The sequence below is a fragment of the Plecotus auritus genome, assembly GCF_963455305.1.
Source record: "Plecotus auritus genome assembly, chromosome: 2".
NCBI classification, from domain to species: domain Eukaryota; kingdom Metazoa; phylum Chordata; class Mammalia; order Chiroptera; family Vespertilionidae; genus Plecotus; species Plecotus auritus.
This window is the reverse complement of record NC_137771.1, coordinates 31232625-31256780: the sequence shown is the minus strand read 5'-3', so window position 1 is coordinate 31256780 and position 24156 is coordinate 31232625. Positions and strand designations below refer to the sequence as shown.

Sequence of the window (24156 nt, the reverse complement as noted above, 5' to 3'; positions counted from 1 at the left end):
ACTTCTGTGACTTTCTAAATAAACTCTGTCTTATAATTAGAGTTCTTGCTTAGCTAAATTCAAGGACTGAGGTCTAACTTTGCCAGCAATATCTGGTGCCATTCACCATTAACAGAAGGACTGTGATATTGTGATTAATAATAAGAAATATATATTTAGTCTTCTTCCCTGTTTCTGGCACAGAGCAGCTCCTAAAAACCTTGGAATCACCCAAGCTATAAATATGTCTTTTGTTATGTTAATGATGTGGCTTTTGGAAAGCCCCTAGGTAACCTGAGAAGGGGTCTGGTTGCCAGAAGAACCAAGCATGTGGTTAGAAGGTTGAAACTGCCAGTCCCACCCTCCTGACGTTCTCCAGGTGGAATCTGAATCAGTCACCCATGGCCAATAATTTAGTCAATCGTACCTGTGAAATGAAGTCTTTGTAAGAACCCCAAAGGACAGGGTTCAGAGAGCTTCTGGGCTGGCGAACGTGTGGAGGGGCTGGGAGAGTGGTATGCTCAGAGAAAGCAAGAAATCCTTCTGCCCTTATACAGCAAACTGGCAAATGTAAGCAAACGTTTCTCTGAGTTCTGTGAGCCATTCTAGGAAATTAATTGAACTCAAGGAGGGGTTGGTGGGAGCCTCTGATCTGTAGCTGATCCGTCAGAAGCACAGGTGGCAACCTGGGTTTACAGTTGGCACTAACCTGTGGGATCTGGTGCTGTCTTAGGTAGTGTCCAAACTGAATTAATTGCTTGGTGGTGTGGAAAATAAATACGCTTTGGAGGACCCCTCCTGGTGGCCCATCAACCTTTTCAGCTGCTCTTTCCTTCCCCTCCTCCACCCACCTTCAGGAGTTTTTGACTCACTCTCTCTGGACTACAGCTTTTGTTCTCGCTGCCACAGCAATTCTGATTGCTGTAATTGTGATTGAGTAATTAATGATGTCATTATTTGCTTAAGGACGGCCTCTCCTGTTAGAATATAAGTTCTTTGAGGGTGGGACCATCTGTTGTAGTCAATGGTTGGATCCTCACTGGTGTTCAGAAAATCATTGTTAGTGCAAAAGGTGGGGACCCACACCTATCTTTTTCATCCTTGTAACCCCAGGACCCCATGCAAGGCCTGCTCAGAGGATATGTGCTGAAGGCTTATTACTATGTCCAAGGCTCTTTAGACCCTATATACACCATCTCATTTAATCCTCACAATAACCCTCCACTTTACAGATTAGGAAACTGAGGCCCACAGAGGTTGTTTAACTCACCCAAGGTCACACAGGCAGCGAATGGCCATGCCATCATCTGGTCCCATGTCCATAGTGAGTTGAATGGTGATCCCTCAACATGTAGTCCATGTCCTAATCCCCAGAACCTATGAGTGTGAATTTATTGGGAAAAAAGGTCTTTGCAGATGTAATTAAGGATCTCAAAATGAGGTCATCCTGGATTAAAGTGGCTGCAATCCAATGAGGAGCGTTCTTGGAAGAGAGGGGAGAAGAGACACACTGAGAAGGCAAAGCTGTGAAGGCCGAGGCTGAGATCTGAGTGATGCAGCTACAGACTAGGGAATGTCAGGGGCTGAGTGCAGCCACCAGCCGCTAGGAGAGAGGCACGGGGCGGATTCTCCCTCCGCCTCCTGATGGAACCAACCCTGCGCACACCTGACTTCAGACTTCTGGCTTCCAGGACCGTGTGGGAATGGATCTCTGTTGTTTGAGGCCACCTGGTTTATGGCAATTTGTTATGGCAGACCTAGGAAGTAAATATAGATCCCAGACCATATGGCCATGGGTCTGGTGCCTACTCACCAGGCCTGGAAGCCAGGGGTCACAAGAGTCCCCAGCTGTGTGACTGTGGCCTGGTCACTTCCCTTCCCTGGGCCTGATTGCCCTGCAGTATATCGAGCACTGGAAACACCAATGTCCCTCCAACTCCGGCATTCTACAACTCTCAAGGAAAATCAGGAGCCCAAACTGGTTTGGCTCAGTGGATAGAGTGTCGGCCTACGGACTGAAGGGTCCCAGGTTCGATTCCGGTCAAGGGCATGTACCTGGGTTGCGGGCACATCCCCAGTGGGGGGCGTGCAGGAGGCAGCTGATCGATGTCTCTCTCTCATCGATGTTTCTAACTCTCTATTCCTCTCTTCCTCTCTGTAAAAAATCAATAAAATATATTAAAAAAAAAAAAAAAGAAAAACCAGGAACCAGGCAAGCAGGGCTATGTTGGGATTTTCAAATTTATTCCAACATGCTGTGTTTTTTTAAAAAATATCCTCAGGCTGAACACCCAGCCGGAGCTGTAATAAAGGCAATTATTATACTTGTAAAAACTTCTCATTCACAGTACAGATGTAATTTACAACAAAGGTCACACACATCAATACTGAGCATTTTTTTCCTTTTGTACATCAGACTCTGTGCTTTAGACCTGCATGGATTTTTTTTTGTTGAGTTTTTTTTTTTCTTTTGCACTGATATATACCATACCAACATTGCAAGATGCAAGTGTAGAAACTGGAGATTAAATAAAATTACAGGCAAAACTACCCCATCCCAGTGTGGCCGCTGTACATATCTACAGTACGATTTTTGGAATGTATTGCCATTTAAGAACATAGAAACTCTCTACAGACAATTTCACAGACAGAATACACACACCTTTTAGGGAAAAAAAGGCAAATATTTATCTTACAGAGAGTGTGTATCTTACATTTGCCTACATTTCCTTTTTCTGTTTCTTTTCTTTTTTTAACACTAAGTTTAGTAAAGTGATCATAAGTGCCGAAGCAGTTTTCTAATGGAAAGCGGACGGAATTCACGACACAGAAGCAAATTTGTGGCACGGGCCCCCGGGAACTCCCTCCCCTTGGACAAGGCTGCAGATCGGTCCCCAAGGATGGCCGCCCAGGCAGGACTTTCACTAAAGAAGGATTTGTCTGAAGAAGGGACTAGAGAGCAACTCGGCTCAGATATATTGCTTATTCCCCTTCCAAAGGGCCAGGTGGAATGGAGTAAGGGCACGAGGGATCTGGAATTGAGTTCTCTCAGCCTTTTTCCCACAGAGGGAGGCAGAGGGACTTGTGGGTCTGGAAGCTGGGGGTGAGGGAGGTGGGAGAGTGGGCAGTCCACCACCATCGGGCTCCAGGAGGGTCTCAGTGGGTGGGGCCAGAGTGCCAGCAGCAGGTGGGGCACCTGGGGAAAGATGCCTCAGAGAGGAACAGGGTTAGTATCCAGAATGGCCTGGAGCTTGCTGAGGGTGAAGGGTGTCCTGAAGGGCGGGCCTGGGAGCAAGGGTTGTCTCTGAAACCTCAGCAGGTTGTTCCTCTCCCATGCCAACCCCCAAGGACCAGAGCAGGCCTTGGCCAAGGAGGGGCCACCCCGCACATTTCACAGAGCACACAATAGGTGTCTGTGCCGACCAGTCAGTACTGCTTTCTCCACTGCCTCCCTTACCCTGGGCAATGGTGTCACAGGTGAACAGGAAACTTGGAAGTGGTTGGGAGCAGGGCCGGGGGCTGGGAACTGCATGGAGCAAGTCTTACCAAATGAGGAAGGTGTGCATGTGGGCTGGGGCTCTGTGCTCGGAAAGTGGGAGTAGAGTCAGGCCAGGGGGGTTAGAGCTATGTCCAGTGACATCGGACCCCGACGGGTGACATTGATTCTGCCCCTCTGAGCACCCGTGTGGGGCAGCAGCCCCTTGGCCAGATTCTGTTTGTGCTACTGTGTCCCTGTCATTGAGAAACGGGCCTCCAGTGACTCCTGGTCTTCGTCCCCCTACCTGTGCCTGTGGCCCGAGTGACCATGAGGACTCTCTCCTGCTGGCCACACCGTCCCTGCCTGCACTGTACCTCCAGGAAGGTAACCTTGGTGGGTTGAGGACAGGGGGAATGATGACCAGGAGAGCTGGGCGTGCAGAGTGGGTAGAGGAGCGTGGCCAGTCCCAAGGTCAGGGGTGAGTCCTGCAGAGCACCCAGTCTGCTGCTCTGTGGGTCTGGGTCTGGAAGATCGTGCCCAGGGAGGTTTCCAATCTGGGCTGAAGCAATGCCCTTTATCCAGCTCCCAGGCCTCAGCACTTGAAGTCTCTAGTCCCTGGGCAGCCCCAGGGATAGGAGTGAAAGGCGAGGGTGAGGAAAGCCCTGGTCTGGGCCGTGGCTGAGTGGGGCCTGGGTTCCTTCCCACTTCCTGCCAGCACATACCAGTGCCAATATGGTCAGAGCCCAGTTTGCTGGCTTCTCCCAGGGTGGGTGAGAGTCCCAAACTCGGGGTCAGGCAGCCGAGAACTGCTCGCTTACCTACCCTCAGTCCCTTGGAGCCCAGCAGCCCCTAGGGAGACCCTTTCCCTCTGTTCCCTTTTTTGTCTTTGCTCTGAGTGAGGTCAAAGGAAAATGAACTGGTTGGTGCGGGTGGCAGCTGGGCCAGTGACTGGCTTGTCCACTCAGCAGGGGCCAAGCAAGGAAGGGCCCTGAACCAGAGGAAGAGGAATTACGACCGAGTTTGGGGAGCTTGCAGAGGTGCCTTCACCCTCCCCATCGCATGGCGTTCACCTAAACAGCCCAGGAACCTCTATGGGGACAGGACTCCTACCGCCTGGCTGCGGACAGGGACCGGCAGGCGGGCCCCCAGCACCCAGCCTGGGGGCCACGTGCTTTTTCCCCCTTGTAGAAACAAGGGAATAATTTTGGAGGGTTGGGGGGAAAGTCACCTCTCCCAGAATAGGGTAAGCATGTTAGAGTTCCAATTCCATGTTTCAACCTGGGATTTAACTTCCGGTCATGTTACTTTCCTTACAAAGCAGGTTTTTGCCCCAGTAGATGCAGGGCAGCTTCTGGAAGGGGAAACTGGGGATGAGGATGGAGGCGCTGGCTAGAACCCATGGTTTTGGAGAATTCAAATGACTTAGGACAATGGACCCCCTTGCCCACCCAGGTCAGGAGAATCTGGGGATCTGGGGGAAATATCAAACAGCAGCCTCTCTTTCTAGATGTTCATATATATAGCATTTTTAAAAAAAGGGATTTAAGCCAACAAGCAGGACTGGGCAGTTCCCACCAGTCTTGGTTTGCGTACTTCCTGAGGGGAGTGGAGACTGAGTGTGGGGGGAGGGTGAGGGGGGGCTGGGCGGTGAACCAGTCCTGCAAACTCCCAGTCCCCAGCGCCGGTAAAGCCCAGCCAGGGAGGAAAAAGGCCCTTTGTACTCCAGGGACCAAATGTGAAAGGAAACCCAAGCCCCAGACTCTGGAATGGCAAGGCTCTGCACCTTGGATCTTGACCCCGAGGGGCTGGGCCCTACCACTCCAGCCTTGCGGTACTTTCTAGAACAAGGAAGGCAGCCTATGGCGGGGGCCATGAGAACAAGGCCTAGGTCAGGTGCTGGGGACCCGGAATGGATGGATGGAGCTCCTTCCCACCCAGGGCCTGGGGGCGGGGGCGGGGATCGTCCCCTGGTCAGACCACGAGGGCATCCGGGAGCCCTGGGGGAACCAGCCAGCTCCTTCCTGCCTTCTACCTGCGATTATTTAGTGTTGAAATCCTAGGACAAGAAAGTGGGTGTTTTCTGGGCTTGGCCGTGGAGGCTGCTTGGGGTCTCCCTGCCCGTGTCTTTGCCCCGCTGCCTGGGGCCACTGGCTGGGGAGGGGTAAAGTGGCAATAAATAGGACATACACATCTGTACATATGAGTGCTTGCTTTTACATTTAATTATATAATTTTTAAAGTTTTTTTTTTTTCCTCCCTCAGTGCATCCCCTTTACCTCAGCAAATGGCTGCCTCTTGCCAGCCTTGGGGGGTGGCTGCTGACCCCATCGGTGGAGGGTGAGGCCCCACCTACACCCTTTCTCAAAAAAAACACAAAATATTCACAGCCTCAGACTCCTCGTGTTGTTTATGTGTATGTATGTATGTTTTGTTTGTTTCTTTTCAAGCAACAAAAGGAATAGAAAAAGGCACAGGTCACTGCACACGTGGGAAGATACAACCGAGGGGGCTGAGCAGGAGCTGTGTGGACACATGGACAGATGGAGGAGGGAGCCCAGGTGAGCAAGATGATTCGAGGAAGCTGCTGGAAGCGTCTGTTGCCCAACCGGAGGCCAGATGCTGAAGCTATCGGAGAGAGGCTAAGTGCTCGGAGGACCCCTGTCGGCAGGCTGGTGTGGAGGTGCCCCGGGCCCCCCACTTCCTGAGGGCTCGGGGGAGCCCTGACTGGTCCTGGGTTCCCCAGAGAAGTTCCTCCTCCGGGCTGGGAAGCGGGTGGAGGCCTCTGCCAGGCAGCCCATGGAGCCGCTGCAGTCCAGTGGCGAAGGGGCAGAGGCCGGGGGGTTGGCCAGCGTGTGCTGGGGGGGCCGGGGCGAGGCCTCGGGTGGGGTGTGGGGGCTGTGCGTGGGTGCGGACTCTGCAGACACAGCCACACGGGACTCCCAGTCGGGAGGTCTGCCCAGGCCTCCACTCGTCCTCTCAGTCTCCTTGGGGCAGTCCCTGCCCTCCAGCTCCGAGGATAGTGTGAACTTGGAGACCTTAGCCACAGGGGACACGGAGGCTGAGGAGCTCTCAGTAGGACTCCAGCGGCCTCGCTCCTGGGCCTCCCGGGCCCCTGTCAGGTCGCTGCCACCCCAGGAGAAGCCACTGACCCAGGCCTTGGTGGGCCCTGGCAGCAGAGTGGGGTGGGCCCCGGGCCGGGCCTGCACCATCTGGATCCCACCGATGGGAATCAGGGGGCACGGGGTGCGGGCCAAGTGCTGTGAGTGCAGAGGGAGGTGGCTGAAGATGTTCTCTGTCCGGGCCGGCATGTGGCTGTGGAAGTCGTGGGGGGCGGAGAAGGGTCGGGAGAAGACCGGATGAGCAGGGCCAGGTGAGCAGGAGGGACTTCGGGACTCAGCCTTCTGCTGGGGTGAGAAAACAGGATAAGGTAAGGCCAGGTTACACGCTAGGCACATGGACACCCCAAGGCCTAGAAGAGGCAGAGGCATGCCTGAGATCACAGTGCAAGCCCCCACTGAGCTGGGGCCTGAACCGCTCCAGCCCTGCCCACGACATGGCCTGTGCCAGGCCCTCAGTGCTGTCCCCAGACAATGCTGACCAGGAGCACGCTCAGGCCCTCGCCCGTCATGCCTCCGGCCAGCATGCTTGTCTGTAGGGGAAATGGGTGCTCGAGACGGGGTGCTACTGACCCCATGTGCTTGGTCCTCGCCCAGGGCCCACCCCACCCTGCTGCCAGGGCCCACCAAGGCCTTGGTTCTGCTGAACCCTCTGTTCCTAAAATGGTCCTGACCCAACTTTACCCTGGACACGAGTTCCCACTTAAGGCTCTTGACCTTCACCCACCACCAGGAATTTTAACATGACCCCAAAATCAAAAACCAAGGAGAAACTCCTACATCATGTTCCTCCAGAAACGGGGATCTCTGAGTGATGGTGTTGATGTTGCTGGTGGTGGAAGGTGGTATTGGGTCATGACAATATCATGACAGAAAAGATGCTGGAAGGTAAAGGCAGGTTAACAAGGAAGGTGTTGTCAGTGCTTGGGATCACGGCAGCATTGGTGATAGCGATGGTGTAGGATGGTGATGTGGTGACAGTGATGGTGTAGGATGGTGATGTGGTGACAGTGATGGTGTGGAATGGTGATTTGGTGACAGTGATGGTGGTGACAGTGATGGTGTAGGATGGTGATAGTGGTGACAGTGATGGTGTAGGATGGTGATGGTGGTGACAGTGATGGTGTAGGGTGGTGATGTGGTGACAGTGATGGTATAGGATGGTGATGGTGGTGACAGTGATGGTGTAGGGTGGTGATGTGGTGACAGTGATGGTGTAGGATGGTGATGGTAGTGACAGTGATGGTGTAGGGTAGTGATGTGGTGACAGTGATGGTGTAGGATGGTGATAGTGGTGACAGTGATGGTGTAGGATGGTGATGGTGGTGACAGTGATGGTGTAGGGTGGTGATGTGGTGACAGTGATGGTATAGGATGGTGATGGTGGTGACAGTGATGGTATAGGATGGTGATGGTGGTGGAGGGATGGATAGTGGTGACCACAGTGGTGACTGTGCTGACGATGATGTGACAACACTGACCAGGCTGACGCAGTGGTGGTAATGGTGTGCTGCAGTGTAATGATGCTGAGACGGTGGGCGATGGTGTCAGTGACGGTGCTGAGGGTGTGACAGGGATGGTGCTGGCTGTGATATCTCTGAGGTGCTGGTAACAGTGATGCTGGAGATGTGATGACTTTGGTTAAGCTCTGCCATCTGCTCAAAGAACACGGGGATGGGGATGGGGAGGGCGCGAGGAGAACGGCACAAGGCCAGTTCCAAAGTCTGTGCTCTGCTGCTTCTGAGGCTTCATTCACTGGTTTCAGGCACCGCATGGGGCCTGGCATAGAAGGTGCCCCACAAACGTTTGCTAAGTTATCGGTGACCATGGAGCTGGCAGAGCTGTTTGGCTTCAGGCCTGGTGCCTCAGGGAGGCATGAACTTGCAGCCCCCATCCATCAAGGAGGAGCGGCCCAGCCACTCAGGGCAGGAACTCACCCATGTGGAGGCGCAGGGCTCGGGGCTTCTGCCGAGAAGCTTGTGAGGTAGAGGCGCGGGCCTGTAGAGAGCCCACGGGGCCAGCCCTGAGCTTGGGCCACACTCACCCGCTGAGGGGCTGTGCGGCCCAGCCAAGGCCCACTTCCCTGGCAGCACTGACCGTGGTGGTGACTCGGCCTGGCCTGGTGACCGGCTCCTGGTAGGTGAGTCTCTGGGGGGGCCTGGGTCTTTGGCACCCTCTTGTTCGGGGTGCAGATGCACTCGAGGGGGCAGTTCCCTTCCCAGGGGGCGGAGGGTGAGAGGAGACAGCTCAAGTCTTGGAGACCCACAAGGGAGAGGGCCAATCTGGGTGCCAGGCAGGCGCAGGACCGAGGCCTGTGGCTCTCGGGCCGGTGAATGTCGCTGGGGAGAGTCACTTTTGGTTAGTGGGTGTTTGTGGGCAAGTGGTGAGCGACTGCCTGCTTCCTTGCTGGGGGACCATGGCCTTCTCGGGGACGAGGCCTTGGAGCTCAGGGCTGAGCTGGTGTCCTTCTCCACGGGGCCCGGAAGGGCCGGCCCCAGCCGGGGGAGGCACAGGATGCTTTGGCTGGACCTGGAGCAACTGCCTGCTTCCGAGACTGAGCTGCCCCACGTGGCCTGGTCGCCAGAGGTGGCATCTGGGGGCTGCGGGCCCTTAATGGGTGAGGAGTCTGCTGGCAGCGTGGCTGGCGGGCGGGGCAGGGGTGCCTCCGGGGATGGTCCTGACGGCTCATCCTGGCTCTCGTCCTCATCCTCATCCTCGTCTTCATCCAGGTCTGAGTCTGAGTCTGAGTCCTCCAGGTCTGAAAACTGGTGCTCCGCCACAGCCTCCGAGCCCTCTCGCCCTTCCGAGTCCTGGAGCGGGTCGTCACTGGTTCCTGCAGGTGAACACAGGAGACCCGGTCACAGCTGGTCACAGCTGGGCCTCTCTGAGCCCCAGTGTCCTCGTCAGAAAACTGAGCCTGGTAGTCATGGCAATGGCACAAGATCATTGAGAGGATGAGGACATGACAAACATGGGAACACTTCTTAAGTAATCAATGAACAAAATTACCTTGTATCTACCTTGTGCCAGGTCCAGTTCTAAGGGCTTCATGTGCATTCATTCATTTAGTTCCCACTAATCCTGTGGGGTCAGCACATGCTCATCTTCATGTTACAGATGAGAAAACAGAGGTAAGGGAGATGAAGTAACTTGCCCAAGTAAGATACATAGTAGGGCTGGGGCTGAATCACAGCAAATGAGACAGGCCTCTTTTTGTTTTGATTTTTTCATTAGCATTTCAGTGCTGGCTCCACTATGAGCAAGTTGTCACTGTGCCGTGCCTCAGTCTCCCCTTCTGTCAAATGAGTGTGATAGTCTCACCTCACAGCGTTTCTTATTTATTTATTTATTTATTTATTTATTTATTTATTTATTTATTTATGTTTTTATTGATTTCAGAGAGGAAGGGAGAGGGAGAAAGAGATAGAAACATCAATGGTGAGAATCACTGATTGACTGCCTCCTGCATGCCCCCTACTGGGGATCAAGCCTGCAACCCTGGCATATGTCCTTGACTGGAACCGAACCTGGGATCCCTCAGTCCGCAGGCGGATGCTCTATCCACTGAGCCAAACCAGCCAGGGCACCTCACAGGGTTTGATAGTAAGTGCACCACCTCACACATAATGATAGTCCCTCTTAATACAGTTAAGAAGACATCAATGATTGTGGGACACAGCAGCCATGCTGCCCGGTCCAGCAGCATGGAGCCTCATTTAGTCTAAACCAGTGGTTCCCAACGTGGAACCACCTACATTTTTAAGGGGGGGAAATTGAAGAATGAATTATTAACAGTGAAATTTTTGCATTTCTTATGGTTCTAGGGGCCTCATATACAGTGTATAAATATATATTGTGACATATTTATGTATAACTGTTCTCTATTGTATGTTTTGAAACTTTATTTGCTATTTTTCATATCGCTTCATATTCTTATTTTAAACAATTTCTTAGTGATTTCTTCCTCAGTACTTCAGCTGTCCTTTTGTTCTTTTATTTTTCTCTTTCATGGATGCCTCCACATGCATAGGAGTTTAGGCTTCCTCCACATGAATAGGAGTTTACTTTTTGACTAATAAGAATTATATGTCACAGGGAGGCATCAGGATTTTAGAGATGCTTAGGTGGGGCATGGCCAAAAGAAGGTTGGGAACCAATGGTCTAAACATACAGCTGCCATGGTGGCTAGGCTGCTGCTGGTGGTGCAATGCCATCGGGCAGGTACAGGCCCAGCCTGGGGGGTGGGGGAGGGGTTGGCTAAACTGGCCTTGGGCTGCAGAGCAGGGCCCCATCCTAGCAGCTCCTGTCCAGAGGACCTGCTATCCTTGCAGAAACCTGAGCTGCTCCTCAGGGGGGTGGGGGAGAGCAGAGATCTGAAACATCAGCCTCCTGGTCTGGCTTCTGGCAGGGCAGCCCCAAGCAGCTGAGTCACCTCTAACATGGACACAGTCTCATTTGGACATCTCTGAAATGGGCAGCGATCAGGACTCTAGGGAGAGCTCCACTAACATCTGGCCCAGCTGGCAGGCTCCGGAGGGTTTGGGTCCTGCTCACGCATCTCCAGGCTCACTGCCAGTCCCACTACCTCACTCAGACATACCAGCACCCATTCCACTACGGACCAAGAGAACTGGACACACAAGCTGACCCAGGCCACCGGTGCAACCAGGCTTCTGAACCCCGCCATGCCAAGACGCCCAGGGGCGAGAAAGCACAGCATTCATGCTTCCAAATAGCTCAATACACAGCAATAAGATGCATGAAATGAAAGACAGTGGCCTCCAGGAAGATGTAGGTAAAAGACCAGGGGGTGGGCTGGGGCTGGCGGTGAAAGCAGTGCCCAGGAGTCAAGGATAGGGTCTCCTGGCAGCTGGGAGCTGAAGATGAGAGAAGGGAAGGGACCTGGTATAGAAGGGAAGGGCTGTGGAAAGGAGGGGGGTGGGGGGGAGGGGGGTGGAAGGGAGGGGCTGTGAAGGGAGCAGGGATGTGGGAGGGAGAGGGGTGGAAGGGAGGGGCTGTGAAGGGAGCAGGGATGTGGGAGGGGAGGGGTGCAAAATACACTTCGCAGTTTTGCCCCAGGCCAAACTTTAGTGGAGGCAGGCTTCAGCACCAGAAGTTCCTGGGCAGGGCCTCCCCCTCATTTACATATGGGGAAATACAGGCCTAGAGGGGGGCAAGAGGGGCTTCCCAGGATCACCCAAGTCAGAACTAAGGTGTATAACTCTTGCATTATTATACTGCCAGTTTAAAATGATTTTATGCATCAAGTAGCAGAAAATGGCCTGGGTTTGAATCTCAGCTCCACCTCTTCCTAGCTGTATGATGTTGGATAATTCACTTTTGCTCTGTGTTCAGTTTTCTCATCTGTAAAGTGGGGGTAAGAGTAGTTAAAGCCACCACATGAAGCTGTTGGGAGGAGTAAACGGATCTAACACACAGTAAGGTCCTAATAAATCTTAGCGATTATCTCAGGTGCCCAGGACCTCAGTAGACAGCCAGCACTGCGAGCACCTCCCAGCCGAGGTCAGAGAGAGAGTCAGGACAGGGTCTTCTGATACCCAGCACGGAAGGCTCCTAAGACCCTCTCCAAGGAAGAGGAGGTTGAGGCTCAGAGCAGGCTGGTGGCCTGACCTAGACACCTGTTGCAGGGTGATGGAAGCCAAGGGTCCTCTGCGCAGGGCAGGCCCTCACATCTGGGCTCCAGAAGGGCTCTATGGCATGCTCCTATTCTGGGGACCCACTCCTAGCGCCCCTCAGGGAGCAAGGGTCACTGCTGGGATCATCACCGCCAAGGCTTCACGGAGAAGGGATGAAGTGCGATCACGGGCTGTGGCCACGCGGTGGCGCTGGTGCTCAACCTCCTCACCACCAGGGGCGGAGCTGCGGCGCCCCGCCACCGAGAGGCAGTGGTTCCTAGGCCTGCTGATCGTCACTCAGTGTCCAACAGACATGCTCCTCTCAGAATCTTCCTCATCTTGGGAAGTAGCAACTCCATCCTTCCAGTGTCTTAGGTTACAAACCTCGGACTCACCCTTGGTCCTTTTTCCCCAAATCCCCACACCACTCACCTCCAACATGTTAGCAAAATCTGTTGACTCTACCTGCAGAATGCATGTGGAATCCGATCACCTCTCCCCACCGCCACTCAGCCCACCCTGTCCTAGCCTATCTGTGCTCAGCGGGGATCACTGCCTCCAGCCGGGCCCCCTACCAGCCGCCCCCTGCACACAGCCAGTCACAGAAAGTCAGAGGACATTACTTCCTCACCTCACCTTGACCTTCACTACGCCAGCTCTTTCTGACCTCATCACCCCCAACTCTGGTCCTCAGGGGCTCTGCACCTGCTGATCCCCCTGCAGGGAGAGCCCTTCCCAGACACCACCTGGCTCCACACCATCCTAACAGAGAGGCCCCCTCCCCACACTTCCCAGCCCCTCACTTAACAGTTTTTGCTTCATCCTCATTGGCCCTGCCCAGTACACATGTTCATTGCCAGCTCCCCTCCTTCTTCAAGAATGCAAGCTTGTTGAGGACAGGAACTATGCTTTATCCACTGCAGAACCGCCAGCACCTAGAAGAGGGCCTGGAACAGGGCTGGTGCTCGGATGCTATTTCCGTAATGAATGCGTTGATTTTATCCTCGGATAAGGTGGGCACAGCCATCCTTTTGGCCTCACTGGGAAAATGAGGCTGGGAGAGAGGCAGGGACCAGCCCAGGGTCCTGCAGTTGACCCCTGGTGTAGTGCCAGTCACAACCTCTCGATTCCCACCCAGGGAGGGCTCAGGCTCCCACCCAGCCCATCAGGCATTGGGGTGGTGCAGAGTCAACATTTATTTGTGACCTTGGGCATTGCTTTTACCTGTCTGAGCTTTCCTTTCCTCAACTTAAAATGGGCCACACAAGTTTCCACCACTGGTCATGAGGACTCCGTGAGATATCTGTAAATGGCCTGATATGCATTCTTGATAAGTAATGATAACCCCACTCCTTATTTTGGGGGAACAGTCCTAAGTTCATTGCATTCTATTCAATGAAGGTGAGATATTTCACCCGAAGGAAAATATGATCTAATGCATTTGTAAGACTGCAAATACATCCCCAAATCAGAAAAACAAAAGCAACAAAAGCAGAAAAACACACACACACACACACACACACACTCACACACACACAGCCTGTCCACCTGCCAAAGCCCCTGTGGCCTCCTCCTTGGATGCTGAGGCTGAGCAGTGTCCCGGCCGACTCACTGCCTTAGATTCACCTTCTCCTCTGCGTGTCTCCTCAGAAACTGGTTCTGATACTATGCCTCTTGCTGAGGAAGGACTACAACTGGATGTGGTGCTGGCATGTGGGATGGGAGGGGAGCGACAGGTCTGGCTTTGGCTCTCTTGAAGACTCCAGCTCTAAAAGGCCCAGGGGTCAGCCCCCTGCCCAGAGCGTGTAGGTGTGAGTGTGGGCATCAGCATGTAGGAGAGCGTACCTTATAGTGGCAAGGTGAGGATTTGCTAGGATACGTTGCTGATATTCTGGCATATGTTTAGAACAGACCTGGCATGTAGTGGGTGCTGTCAATGTTGACTGGGATTCCTCATGTATTAATTTATTCAACACACATTCACAGCACCCTCAAGCGCAAGACACTCCCCCTGCGTGGTAGACTATAACGCACGATAGTTACAGCTGCACAGCACGGACTCTCAGTGTATGGGAGGGAGGCGGTCCTTCTGTGAATTTAACCCCTGTCTCCCAGTAGTTGGGAAAATTGGAAGAGAGGGAGGGGAGGCAGAGGAGGAGGTCAGAGAAGAGAAGGACAGAAAGGGAGGGGATGGGGACGGCGAGGGGGACAGGAAGAGGAGGAGGAGGAGGGGGAGATGGAGTGGAGGGAAAGGCAAGTTGGCAGTTTGTTACCTTCTTCGGCTTCCAGCTCCTCCAGCACCCCCGTCTCTTGGCACTTTTTGCTGTGGGCCTTCGACTTCATGTGCTTAGTCAGATTCCCTGGAAAGGAACGAGAACAGACTCAGGCTTGGCTGCAGGGCAGGGGCCAGGCAGGCCCAGGGCACGCAGAGGCAGCCCCCGGCTGGCAGGCCATGGCTCACAGACCGGCTGCGACCCTGCCAGCTTCAGGGGCTGGGCAGGGGCCTGTACTCAAGCTGGGATGTGCAGCCACAGCCACCCTTCAAGGCAGCATACAGGAACTGGGGTGTGGGGTGGGCTGTGAGGGGACACAGGGTATAATGAGAAAGTGAGATGCTGGATAAGAAAAACAAACAAAAAAGAAATTAAAAGACATCTCGTGCCTAGGCTTTTCCTGCTTTCGATTGGACTCTGGGCCCAGGAGCTGGTGACACTCATCAAGCAGATTGTTGGCTTGGCCATCTCCCATGCTGGGCGGCAGCAGGGCTCCCGCTCACCAACATGGTGGTTTGGGTACAAGGATGCCCTTCCAGGTGAGGACACTTCTAGGACAGCCCACAGGGAGCCACGAGGCTGGGGCCCAAGCCCTGGCTTCCTTAGAGAGGTAATGTCCTGGGCCTCAGTTTCCCCCAGGTCACTGTGCAGTGCAGTGGAGGAAAGGCTGGGCAAAGGCCCTGCCCACTCCATGCCCACGGAGTCCTCAGGGGTGGCTAACTCTGCCCCAAGTGGTCAGTTCAGCCCCACAACTGATGAGCAGGGGCAGCTGCTCTGTGAAATCAAGACAAAGGTAGAACACCTTCACACACACACACACACACACACCCGCCCCCACACACACGTACATGTGTGCTCAGCACTTTGTAGGCCCAGAGCTCGGCGGCAGGAGTGCTCTGTGAAGGAGAGGCAGGGCACCGCCAGCCTGCCCCGCAGGATGCAGGCCAGATGCCTCACAATGTTCCTTTGGGCCCAGAAGCCACCTCCAAACAGTGACATGCTCATTGCTGCTCTGTGGATTGCTACATTTCCATATGGTCCTTCATGCTATAAACCATACATTCCCTGAGTTAGGTGCTCTGTCTCACTGATCTTAACAATTGGTAAGTCTGATGGATGAAAGAAGAATGGATATTTGACAGATGCACAAGGGAGACTGGTGGATGGATGGATGGATGGATGGATGGATGGATGGAGAGATAAGAGGAAATACAGAGCAAGGGAAGGACTGGAAGAAGATGGACAGATGGGTGGAACACTGGATGATGAGATAAGCAGATGGATAGATAGATGGGGGATAAAATATTAGATGAAAAACATAAATGAGAGAGTAGATAGAAAGTGGGTCAATAAACAGATGGGAGGATGGAGAACTGGACAGAGTACAGACATGAATGAATGGGTGAATGGATGCATGCACATTTACACGCATGGGAGGCCAGACAGGAAGGAGGATAAAGAAATGTATGGAAGGATGGATTGGTGGGAGGACAAATGTGAGAAGGGGAGGAACATGTAGAAAGAGAAAACCAGTGGGGAGATGTGGATAGGAAGGCAAACTATTATATGTGAGGATGGGAGAAGTGGATAAATGGGAGGGTAGATGATGGATGGGTAGGTGAATAGGGAGAGAGCCCATGGATGAACCAAAGGGTGGTTCTTAATCATGCTGAGAATTTTAAGGAGCCTTTAGGGTTTTGCTGGGAGGGTAATGGGAACCTCAAGCTGGGATTTCTTGAAGTGTGGAGGTCAAGGGCAACCGGGAAGGAAGAGGAGCTGTTTCTTTTCTTTCCTCCCCTCAGTCGTCATTCATGACTGCCTTTCTCACCTCCGATTTCCCTCCTGTAACCGGGCAGAAACCTAGATCCTTTACTGCTGCCAAATTGGGAGCTGAGTCAGAGCTTCCAGAGAACCCTGGGGCCAAAGGGTTTCCAGTGGCCCCTCCCCAGCGTCAGGGGCCTCCCCTCACTGTCGTGAGTGGGCAAACCCTGAATGGGACGTCAGGGGTGATAAAGGCAGCTGGGGTCTTCCATGGGCCAGAGACACAAACTGTCTCCTGAGGTTCTGGGACCACCCTCTCCCCCGCCCCTGGCCCCCCAGCCCCTGACTTCCCCAGACCACAGAGGACCGTGGACATTGTTCATTCTGGCTATGACATCATTTGTGGTACATGTTCTGCCTGGAAGGGCTGGGTCTCTTTTCAACCGAGTGAGATGCTGAGCACACAACGGTGCACAACAGCCACGTGTGGGACATGCTCTTTCATCACAGAAGCAAAGTCTTGGAAGGAACCTCACAGACCGCCCCCCTCCCCCCCAATCCCCACTGGGCTGAGGTTTCCTGCTTGTGCCCTAGCTCTGGACTCAGTGCTGATGACGCCACTGACTGTCTCTGCTGCTGGGATGCCACGGGAGGGCTCCTGCCAACCAGCACAGTGACCCAGCCAGCCAAGCCACGCTGCCAGTAAGCGCAGAGCCCTGTCTAGACCCGCATCTCAGGACTCCAGGGGCCTTGCCTCTCCACGTGGCCGAATGGAGCCCGGGTGGTCTAGGAGCTCGGTGGCCTTGGGTTTGAGTTTGGGCTCTGCCACTTGCTAGCTGTGTGCAAGTTTCTTAACCTTCTGAGCCTCAGTTTCTGAAACTCTAAAGTAATACCCGCCTCTCAGGGCCGCTGCTCAGCTGCTGAGAGAGCAAGTAGAGTGGCAGCAGAGAGCGCCTGGCAGAGGGCAGACACCTACCACCTGGGACCTTCTTCCTTCCATCCCTTGTACCACCCCCCAGCCCAAGACATCACTCTTATTGAGCACCAGGGGACTCCACCATGTGCCACTCTGGGCGTGGAGGAGAGAGAGGCTGTGATGACGCTGGTGATGCAAATGGCTTTGCCCTTAAGTCTGGGCTCAGAGGCTCTTAGGAGAAGGTACCAGACAGCCCCAGGGGCCTGCTTTTCCCCTCCCCTGCCCTGGAGCCTGCAGGGAGGAGGCAGGGCTTCCAAGGCAACCGTGCCTGGATAGGCTGTGTGGGAGCGAATCTGGATGGGCGGCCCTGAGTGCTCTCAGCGCCTCCCTGGCTGCCCTCCTGGCCTTTATCCTCTGTGAACTGCGGAGGTGCACCCAATGGCTGCAGGCGTCTTTTTAAGCCTGGGCATCATTTCTCTGTTCATGGGCAGAGCCATGGATGCCATGCAGAGTACTCATCTTCTCTGAGTCATCCCAGCCACCCCCACCCCCCCACCCCCACCCCAACCCCCACCAAAAAGCCCCACAGTCCGGGAATGAGGGAGGAAAGGCAGGTGGATGGAAAATGGTGGCGTCTGGACGAGAGGCAGAACCTCCACTGAGAGTGTTAGCCAACGGCCGTCTGCCCAGTCCGGCTTTGACCACCCTCCTCCCTCTGCCCCTGCAGCCCGTGGGCCATGAGGCCCGCCCACCCCTGTCATCTCTGTCCCCTGAGGCGATCGGTGCAAGCCACCCCCTTGGCCTCTGGGAACCATCTGAGAAGAGGAAAGGGACCCCCAGACCTCCACAGGGACATCCTGGGGGCCCTCACCCACCCCACCCGCTGAGGCGCCCCTCAGCAGTGCCCAGGGGCCCGAGCTGCCGTCACAACATCTAACACAGAGACAGAGACACGGACAGGCAGACAGAGACGGACAAGAGAGCCCTGAGGACCACCAGGCCCAGCCTCAGCTCTCCCACAGCCTGGCTGGGCCAAAGCCCGAGCTGGAGGAGGAGGGAGAGATGGAGGCCGCCCGGTGGGGCTGCAGCTGGGAGAGGAGGGGTGGCTTCTGAGTGACAGCCCAGGGAGGAATAGGAGCCTCCGTCCTGCCCTCCCCTCACTCCCCCGCGTGCAGAGAGCCAAGGGTGAGCGTTCTCTGCTTCAGCCCACTCCCCACCAGCCCTCCCTGTGCTCTCAGAGCCTGAGATGCCTCCAGTTCGGACCCGCTTGCTGCTTTGGCTCTGGCGGGTGCTGCCTTCTGGAAGCCTCTGTGAGCATCGAGGCACGCTAGCACAGTCCCTGATCACTGGTTGGAGCAAAGCCCCCTGGGCCGGGCCTTCACGGCAACTTGGGACACAGCCTGCACCCTGACACCCACCCCCAGGGCACGCGAGGGGCGCCAGCCCCCTGCTCAGGTTATGCGCTCGGGACCGGTCAGGGCTTTGTCCCCGCTCCCAGGGACCCCGGAAGCACTGCAGATGGGCTCCATGGCTTCCAGTGTGGGCGCTGCTCAGAAAAGGGGGTTCCTGCCAGGGACCCAGGCCTGTCTCAGCCCTGGCAAAAACAGACCTGGCCTTTCCTCCCAGAACAGGCCGCGGGAGGGGACCAGGGCTCCGCGGGAGACTGCCCTGGCGGGGGCTCGGCAGAACAGATGCTTCAGGTCTCACTGGCAGGGTGAGCGCCCCAAGGCGAAGGGCAGCTCCGCAAGGCCCCGGCTGGAGGTGCTCTTGAGCCTGGGCTCCTCGGGGAGGTCCCCTCGCACCTGGGAGCAGGGCAGCAGCTCTGACCCATGCTGAGGCCACCTGATTGGTCACCTGATGTTGCCACTCCAACCAGAGAAGGGGGAGGTGCTCACAAGGAGGAATACGATGGGGTGATGCCCACGAGGTCCTGGCTCTGGTCACAGCTCTCGCTTTAACAGTCACTTCTGGGTTTTGGAACCCCCTTTCTTCACCTTCAAGAGGGGGGTGCTTGGATAAGGGATTTTTGACATTCAGAGTCAAAGACTGTTATTTAAATTGGCAGTCACTTCTTCCCATCTTTCTCCTCTATGAAGTCCCCATGGGCTGCCTGAGGCCAGGGGAAGTGAGAGTGCAGGGTGCATGGGGGACCCAGCCGCGTCCGGTGGAGCTGCCCGGCCAGGCAGGCTCCAGGGCTGGATGCACAGGGGGCAGGGGCAGGGCCCCCAGCCTGGCTGCCTGGAGGGCCCCTTCCAGTACTGTTTATAAGACACCAACAGAGAAGAGGGTGAGGACAAGGAAGGGGGACCACCTCCATCCAAACCAAAACCTTGGCGGGAAAGTGTGAGCTCCACTGAGGATGATGGCGAGAGTACAGAGGAAGGGGGTCGGTTCATGGGTTAGAGACCAGAGACGGGCACCCGCTGAGAGGAGGCCATGACCAGTGGTGTGATAAACTGCCCCTGACTAGCACAGAGACCCGAGGGCTGCACGAGGAGGAGGAGGTGAGGGGGGCTGCGTAGCCCTCGGAGCTGCGGCCCGGCCTCTCGCTGGGAGCAGCTTTACCAACAGAAGGAAGGTCAACAACTGGCAAAGGGTGACCTGCTCTGGAGTCTCAGCCACTGAACAGTGTGTGGCTCCAGTGGGGCCGGCGGGAAGGGGAAAGCGGGGTCCTCGTGCCCAAACCCTGACCCCAGAATCTGCAAAGCACAAGAGGCTGAAGCCACCAGGGAGTTGAGGGCCCAGGCCTTTCTCCCAGTCCCCCCTGCCTGCTCAGCCTCTGGGGAGCAATGAGCAAGCGCAGTGTCCCTGCTTGTCCTGCAGGAACAGCCAACGGGGTGGTGAGCAGAGAGCCGGGTCAGGGACTCAGCCCCCTCGTCCGCACCAGGGCCTGCGGCTGCAGCGGCCACCACCACCACCTGCCCTCACAGCTGTGGGATGCCTGCCCTCAACAGCCAGTCCTTCCTTTCACAGGTGCCTGCCAGGGCCTGCGCGGCTCTGCTGTGGAGTGTGGCCCGGCCAGATGGCAGGGCTGCCAGTCTGGATGGGGGAGGCCGGGCCCTGTGCTGAGAGCTGCAGAGAAGCTGGGCAGAGCAGGGGCTTGGTCTGAGTGCTGAGGCGGGTGGAGGCAGGGGCGGAGTCTGGCACGAGAAGTGACCGTGAGTGTATTCAGTGGCTCGGAGTGGAATGGATTTCCAAATGCAAGTGTGGATGCTGGAGTTTGTCAGGTGGGTGGATAAAGGGCTAAGGACACATGCAGAGGAAGGGGTGGATGATGAGAGCAAACCCAAACCAGGAGGGTGCAAGAGGGCTGCCAGGCGGTGGGGAGTGCCAGGTGCGGGGTGTGTGGGATCCAAGAGGACAGGCTGGGGGGCAGTCTGGAGCCAGCTGTTCTGCCATTGGGGAACCCAGGAAGTGGGGGTGCCCCCAGGCCCAGGCAGAGAGGTCTGGGCCCCTGAGCTCTGTGCTGTGGCTCCCAGAGGGGAGCTGCCTGCAGCGGCAGGGCCAGCGCCCCAGCTGACTGTCTCTTACCTTTGGTTTTAAAAGCAAAGTGACAGTGCTTGCACACATAGGGCCGGACGTCAGTGTGGGTGCGGATGTGTTTCTTCAGCATGCTGGGCTTCTTGCAGCGAATTCCACACTCCTCACAAACATATTTCCCTCGGCCGCGGCCTCGCACATATACATACTCTTCGTTTGATTTGTACCTATGAGCAACAGGCGTCATGGTAAAAGAAACAAAAGGAGGAGAAGAGGCAGGTCCCCACCTCAGAAGATGCGCGAGCTTCCTAGCTGCACCCAGCCCGGTGCCGATGCTGGGAGAGGAGGACGCAGAGCCAGAGGAAACATCTGGGTGATGGGGTCAAGGCACCCTGGGGATCCAGCATGGACCCCTGCACCTGCCCTGCCCCTCAGACTGGGGGCGGCCCCTCCTCCCCTCCCAGAGCCAACAGACCCTGGTGCTTCCTGTCGGGAGGTGAGGCCACAGGTCCGCAGAGGGACCTCTGTTCCAGAGCCAGCTGGGCACCAGCTTCTGCCCACAAAGAACGGCCACTCTGGGCCACCAGCGATACAAAGAGAGTAAAAAATAAGGTGACAGCCACGGCTCTAGCAGCTACCATGTCCGATCGCTCAGTCTGTGCTGGGCACTTGACCCGAACTGTACCACAATCATGAGGAAGAACCCCTCAGAGCCGAGGCTCCACAGCCAGAGAGAGATGGAACTGGGATCTGAACCTGCCATCCACTCCCCCAGACGGCGGTGCTAAGTTTGCCAGGAAGCCACCCAGACGCTCGGTGAGGGGAGGACGAGGGATGGCCATCATTTCTCTGTCCTCACAATGTGGAAACTGGGAGCCCTGCACGCTCCCCCCAGTCTGGCCTCCAGGGATCACGTGGGTGGGAGTTGCTAACCGCCTTCAGGAGCCACCGGCCGGGCCAGCCCACCTGCTGGGCCTCAGGGCCACCAGCACTATTGGACCTGAATCAGAATGCTCTTACAGACGTGCAAGTCTCCGGAGCGGCGGGAAGGCTGTGATGGCGGAAGGGCCTGGGAGGGGATCCTGGCGTAATTCAGGAGCGCTCTCCGACTCATGAGGCCTGGAGGTCCCAGGGTACGGCTGCCAGAGGGAGGCGTGGCCTCTCAGCCTTTGGAGCCTGCCTCCTGCTTCGAGGTCCAGCAAGAGGCCTGCGTCCCCCACTCGCCCCCTACAACATGCCCCTGCCCACAAAGTGAGAAGCTCAAGCATGGGGGGCAGGCACAGAGGGGCAGGAGACTGAGGAAGAGACAGCAGCTGGGAGACTGAGGAAGAGACAGCAGCTGGGGCCCCGTCCTGCTCCGCAGGGACCGTCAGCTGACCCTGGGGGACATCACAGGATGGGCTTGAAAGAGGGAGCTCGGGGGGAGCTGGCAGGCGGGACACAGTGATCACCATCACACACACTCACATACTCACGCACCGCCTCCCCACACGCACACACGCACACTCACATACACACCGCCTCCCCACACGCACACACGCACACTCACATACACACCGCCTCCCCACACTCACACACGCACACTCACATACTCACACACCGCCTCCCCACACTCACACATGCACACTCACATACTCACGCACCGCCTCCCCACACGCACACACGCACACTCACATACTCACGCACCGCCTCCCCACACGCACACACGCACACTCACATACTCACACACCGCCTCCCCACACGCACACACGCACACTCACATACTCACACACCGCCTCCCCACACTCACACATGCACACTCACATACTCATGCACCGCCTCCCCACACTCACACATGCACACTCACATACTCACACACCGCCTCCCCACCCTCACATACTCATACACACACACTCACATACTCACACACAACACCTAACCATGCTCACCTAGACACACACACGTTCACATACTCACACTGCCTCCCCATGCTCACACTCAGACACACACACTCACATACACACACCGCCTCCCCATGCTCACCTAGGCACACACACACTCACATACACTGCCTGCCCATGCTCACACTCAGACACACACACTCACATACTCAAACTCAGACACACACACATGCACATACTCACACACTGCCTCCCCACTCTTATCTATACACACATGCTCACATACACATACTACCTCCCCATTCTCACTCTTAGGCCCACACTAGCTCACATATACTCATGTACCACACTCACTCACACTCACTGACACACTCATGCTGACATGCACTCATATATATTCACACTCACACACTCATGTACTCACATACTCACCTCACATACACTCACTCAATCACCTCACTCCCACAGTGACACACACACTCACACCCCACATATAATACTCACAAACGCACGCACACTCACACACATGCATTCACACATGGACCGCTGTCTATGGGTACAGGGGGATCCTGTTTTTGGCATCCGATGCCTCTCAAGTTGTCTAAACCAGCGGTCGCCAACCTTTCGGACCTCATGGACCACCAGTGGTCCGCAGACCACCGGTTGGTGACCACTGGCTAAACCACCCTTTCTCCCCCTACAGTCCCTGACCGGCCAGTTCAGGTGCCCAGTCTTCAGGTTGGAGGCAGCTCTTCCCCCGATTTAGGGCAAAGCACTATCTCGTGTCTGAGGGGAGGAACTGAAGGCCATGGAGGAGGGTGGGGAGAAATGACTCTGTTCTTATGAAGAGCACCCTATGTGGAGCACTTCACCCTCACACAGCAGGCTTCCTGGCCCCAGCCCGCTACCACAGCAGTCTGAGGCGGGCTCCCTTCCCGCTGCAAAAGAAAGAGGGGAGACTGGCTTGGTCTCCTCTTTGCACTGGAGGTTCCGCCACCTGGACACTCCCGCTGGCCCTGCTCGGCGGGTCCATGACACCCCTCCCCTCCAACATCCAGCCACGACGGCGTCCTCAGCGTCCCCCTTTCCTTCACTCCGGTGCCAGAGTGGGCACCATGAGGTCCCTCCCACGCTGGCCACAGCCACCCTGACTTCTGCCATATTTGGGCTTTGCTTTAGGCTCAAGCCCAACTCAGAAGCAGGCCATCGACTGCAGCTGTCATTTCTTCCTCCAGAGCAGGCTTATATCACACAGTCCTCCCAGGTGGAGACGCACACACAGAGAAAGGACTCGGAGAGGTGCTGGCGGTGCCACAACTCAGGGCCGGGGCGGGGGGACGTGGGGAGAAGCCTCTGTACCATGGACAGTGGGCTGGGCCAAGGTCAGAAATACAAAACCAATGTGCTGACCTTGGTCTCAAGGGTGAGTGACAGGTACTGAAAAGACAGAGAGAGAGAGAGAGAGAGAGAGAGAGAGAGAGAGAGAGAGAGAGAGAGAGAACAGACAATATTCTGTGTGCTGTGGGTGACCAGAAAGGCTCGGGGCGGGGGTGGGGTCTGAACTGGCCTTTGCAGAACAAATTCTTTCATGCAGGTCTTTGTGGAGGAGTTGGGTCTGACTTGTGAGACTCCTGTTT

General features: G+C 55.7%; 1 protein-coding gene across 2 annotated transcripts in view; it reads right to left on the bottom strand.

The window, feature by feature from the left end:
• Nucleotides 1-2244: 2244 nt before the first annotated feature.
• HIVEP3 (HIVEP zinc finger 3) overlaps nt 2245-24156 on the bottom strand; it is a 424058-nt gene continuing 402146 nt past the window's right edge. Inside the window, exons 7-10 of one of the 2 annotated variants that reach the window (XM_080655002.1) lie at nt 20691-20866; nt 14483-14569; nt 8511-9406; nt 2245-6861 (exon numbers count right to left, since the gene is read on the bottom strand). In XM_080655002.1, coding sequence (XP_080511128.1) covers nt 6097-6861; nt 8511-9406; nt 14483-14569; nt 20691-20866 — 1924 coding nt within the window. In that variant the 3' untranslated portion in view covers nt 2245-6096. The remainder of the gene's footprint in view (nt 6862-8510; nt 9407-14482; nt 14570-20690; nt 20867-24156) is intronic. The other variant, XM_080655003.1, reaches the window with a different exon arrangement.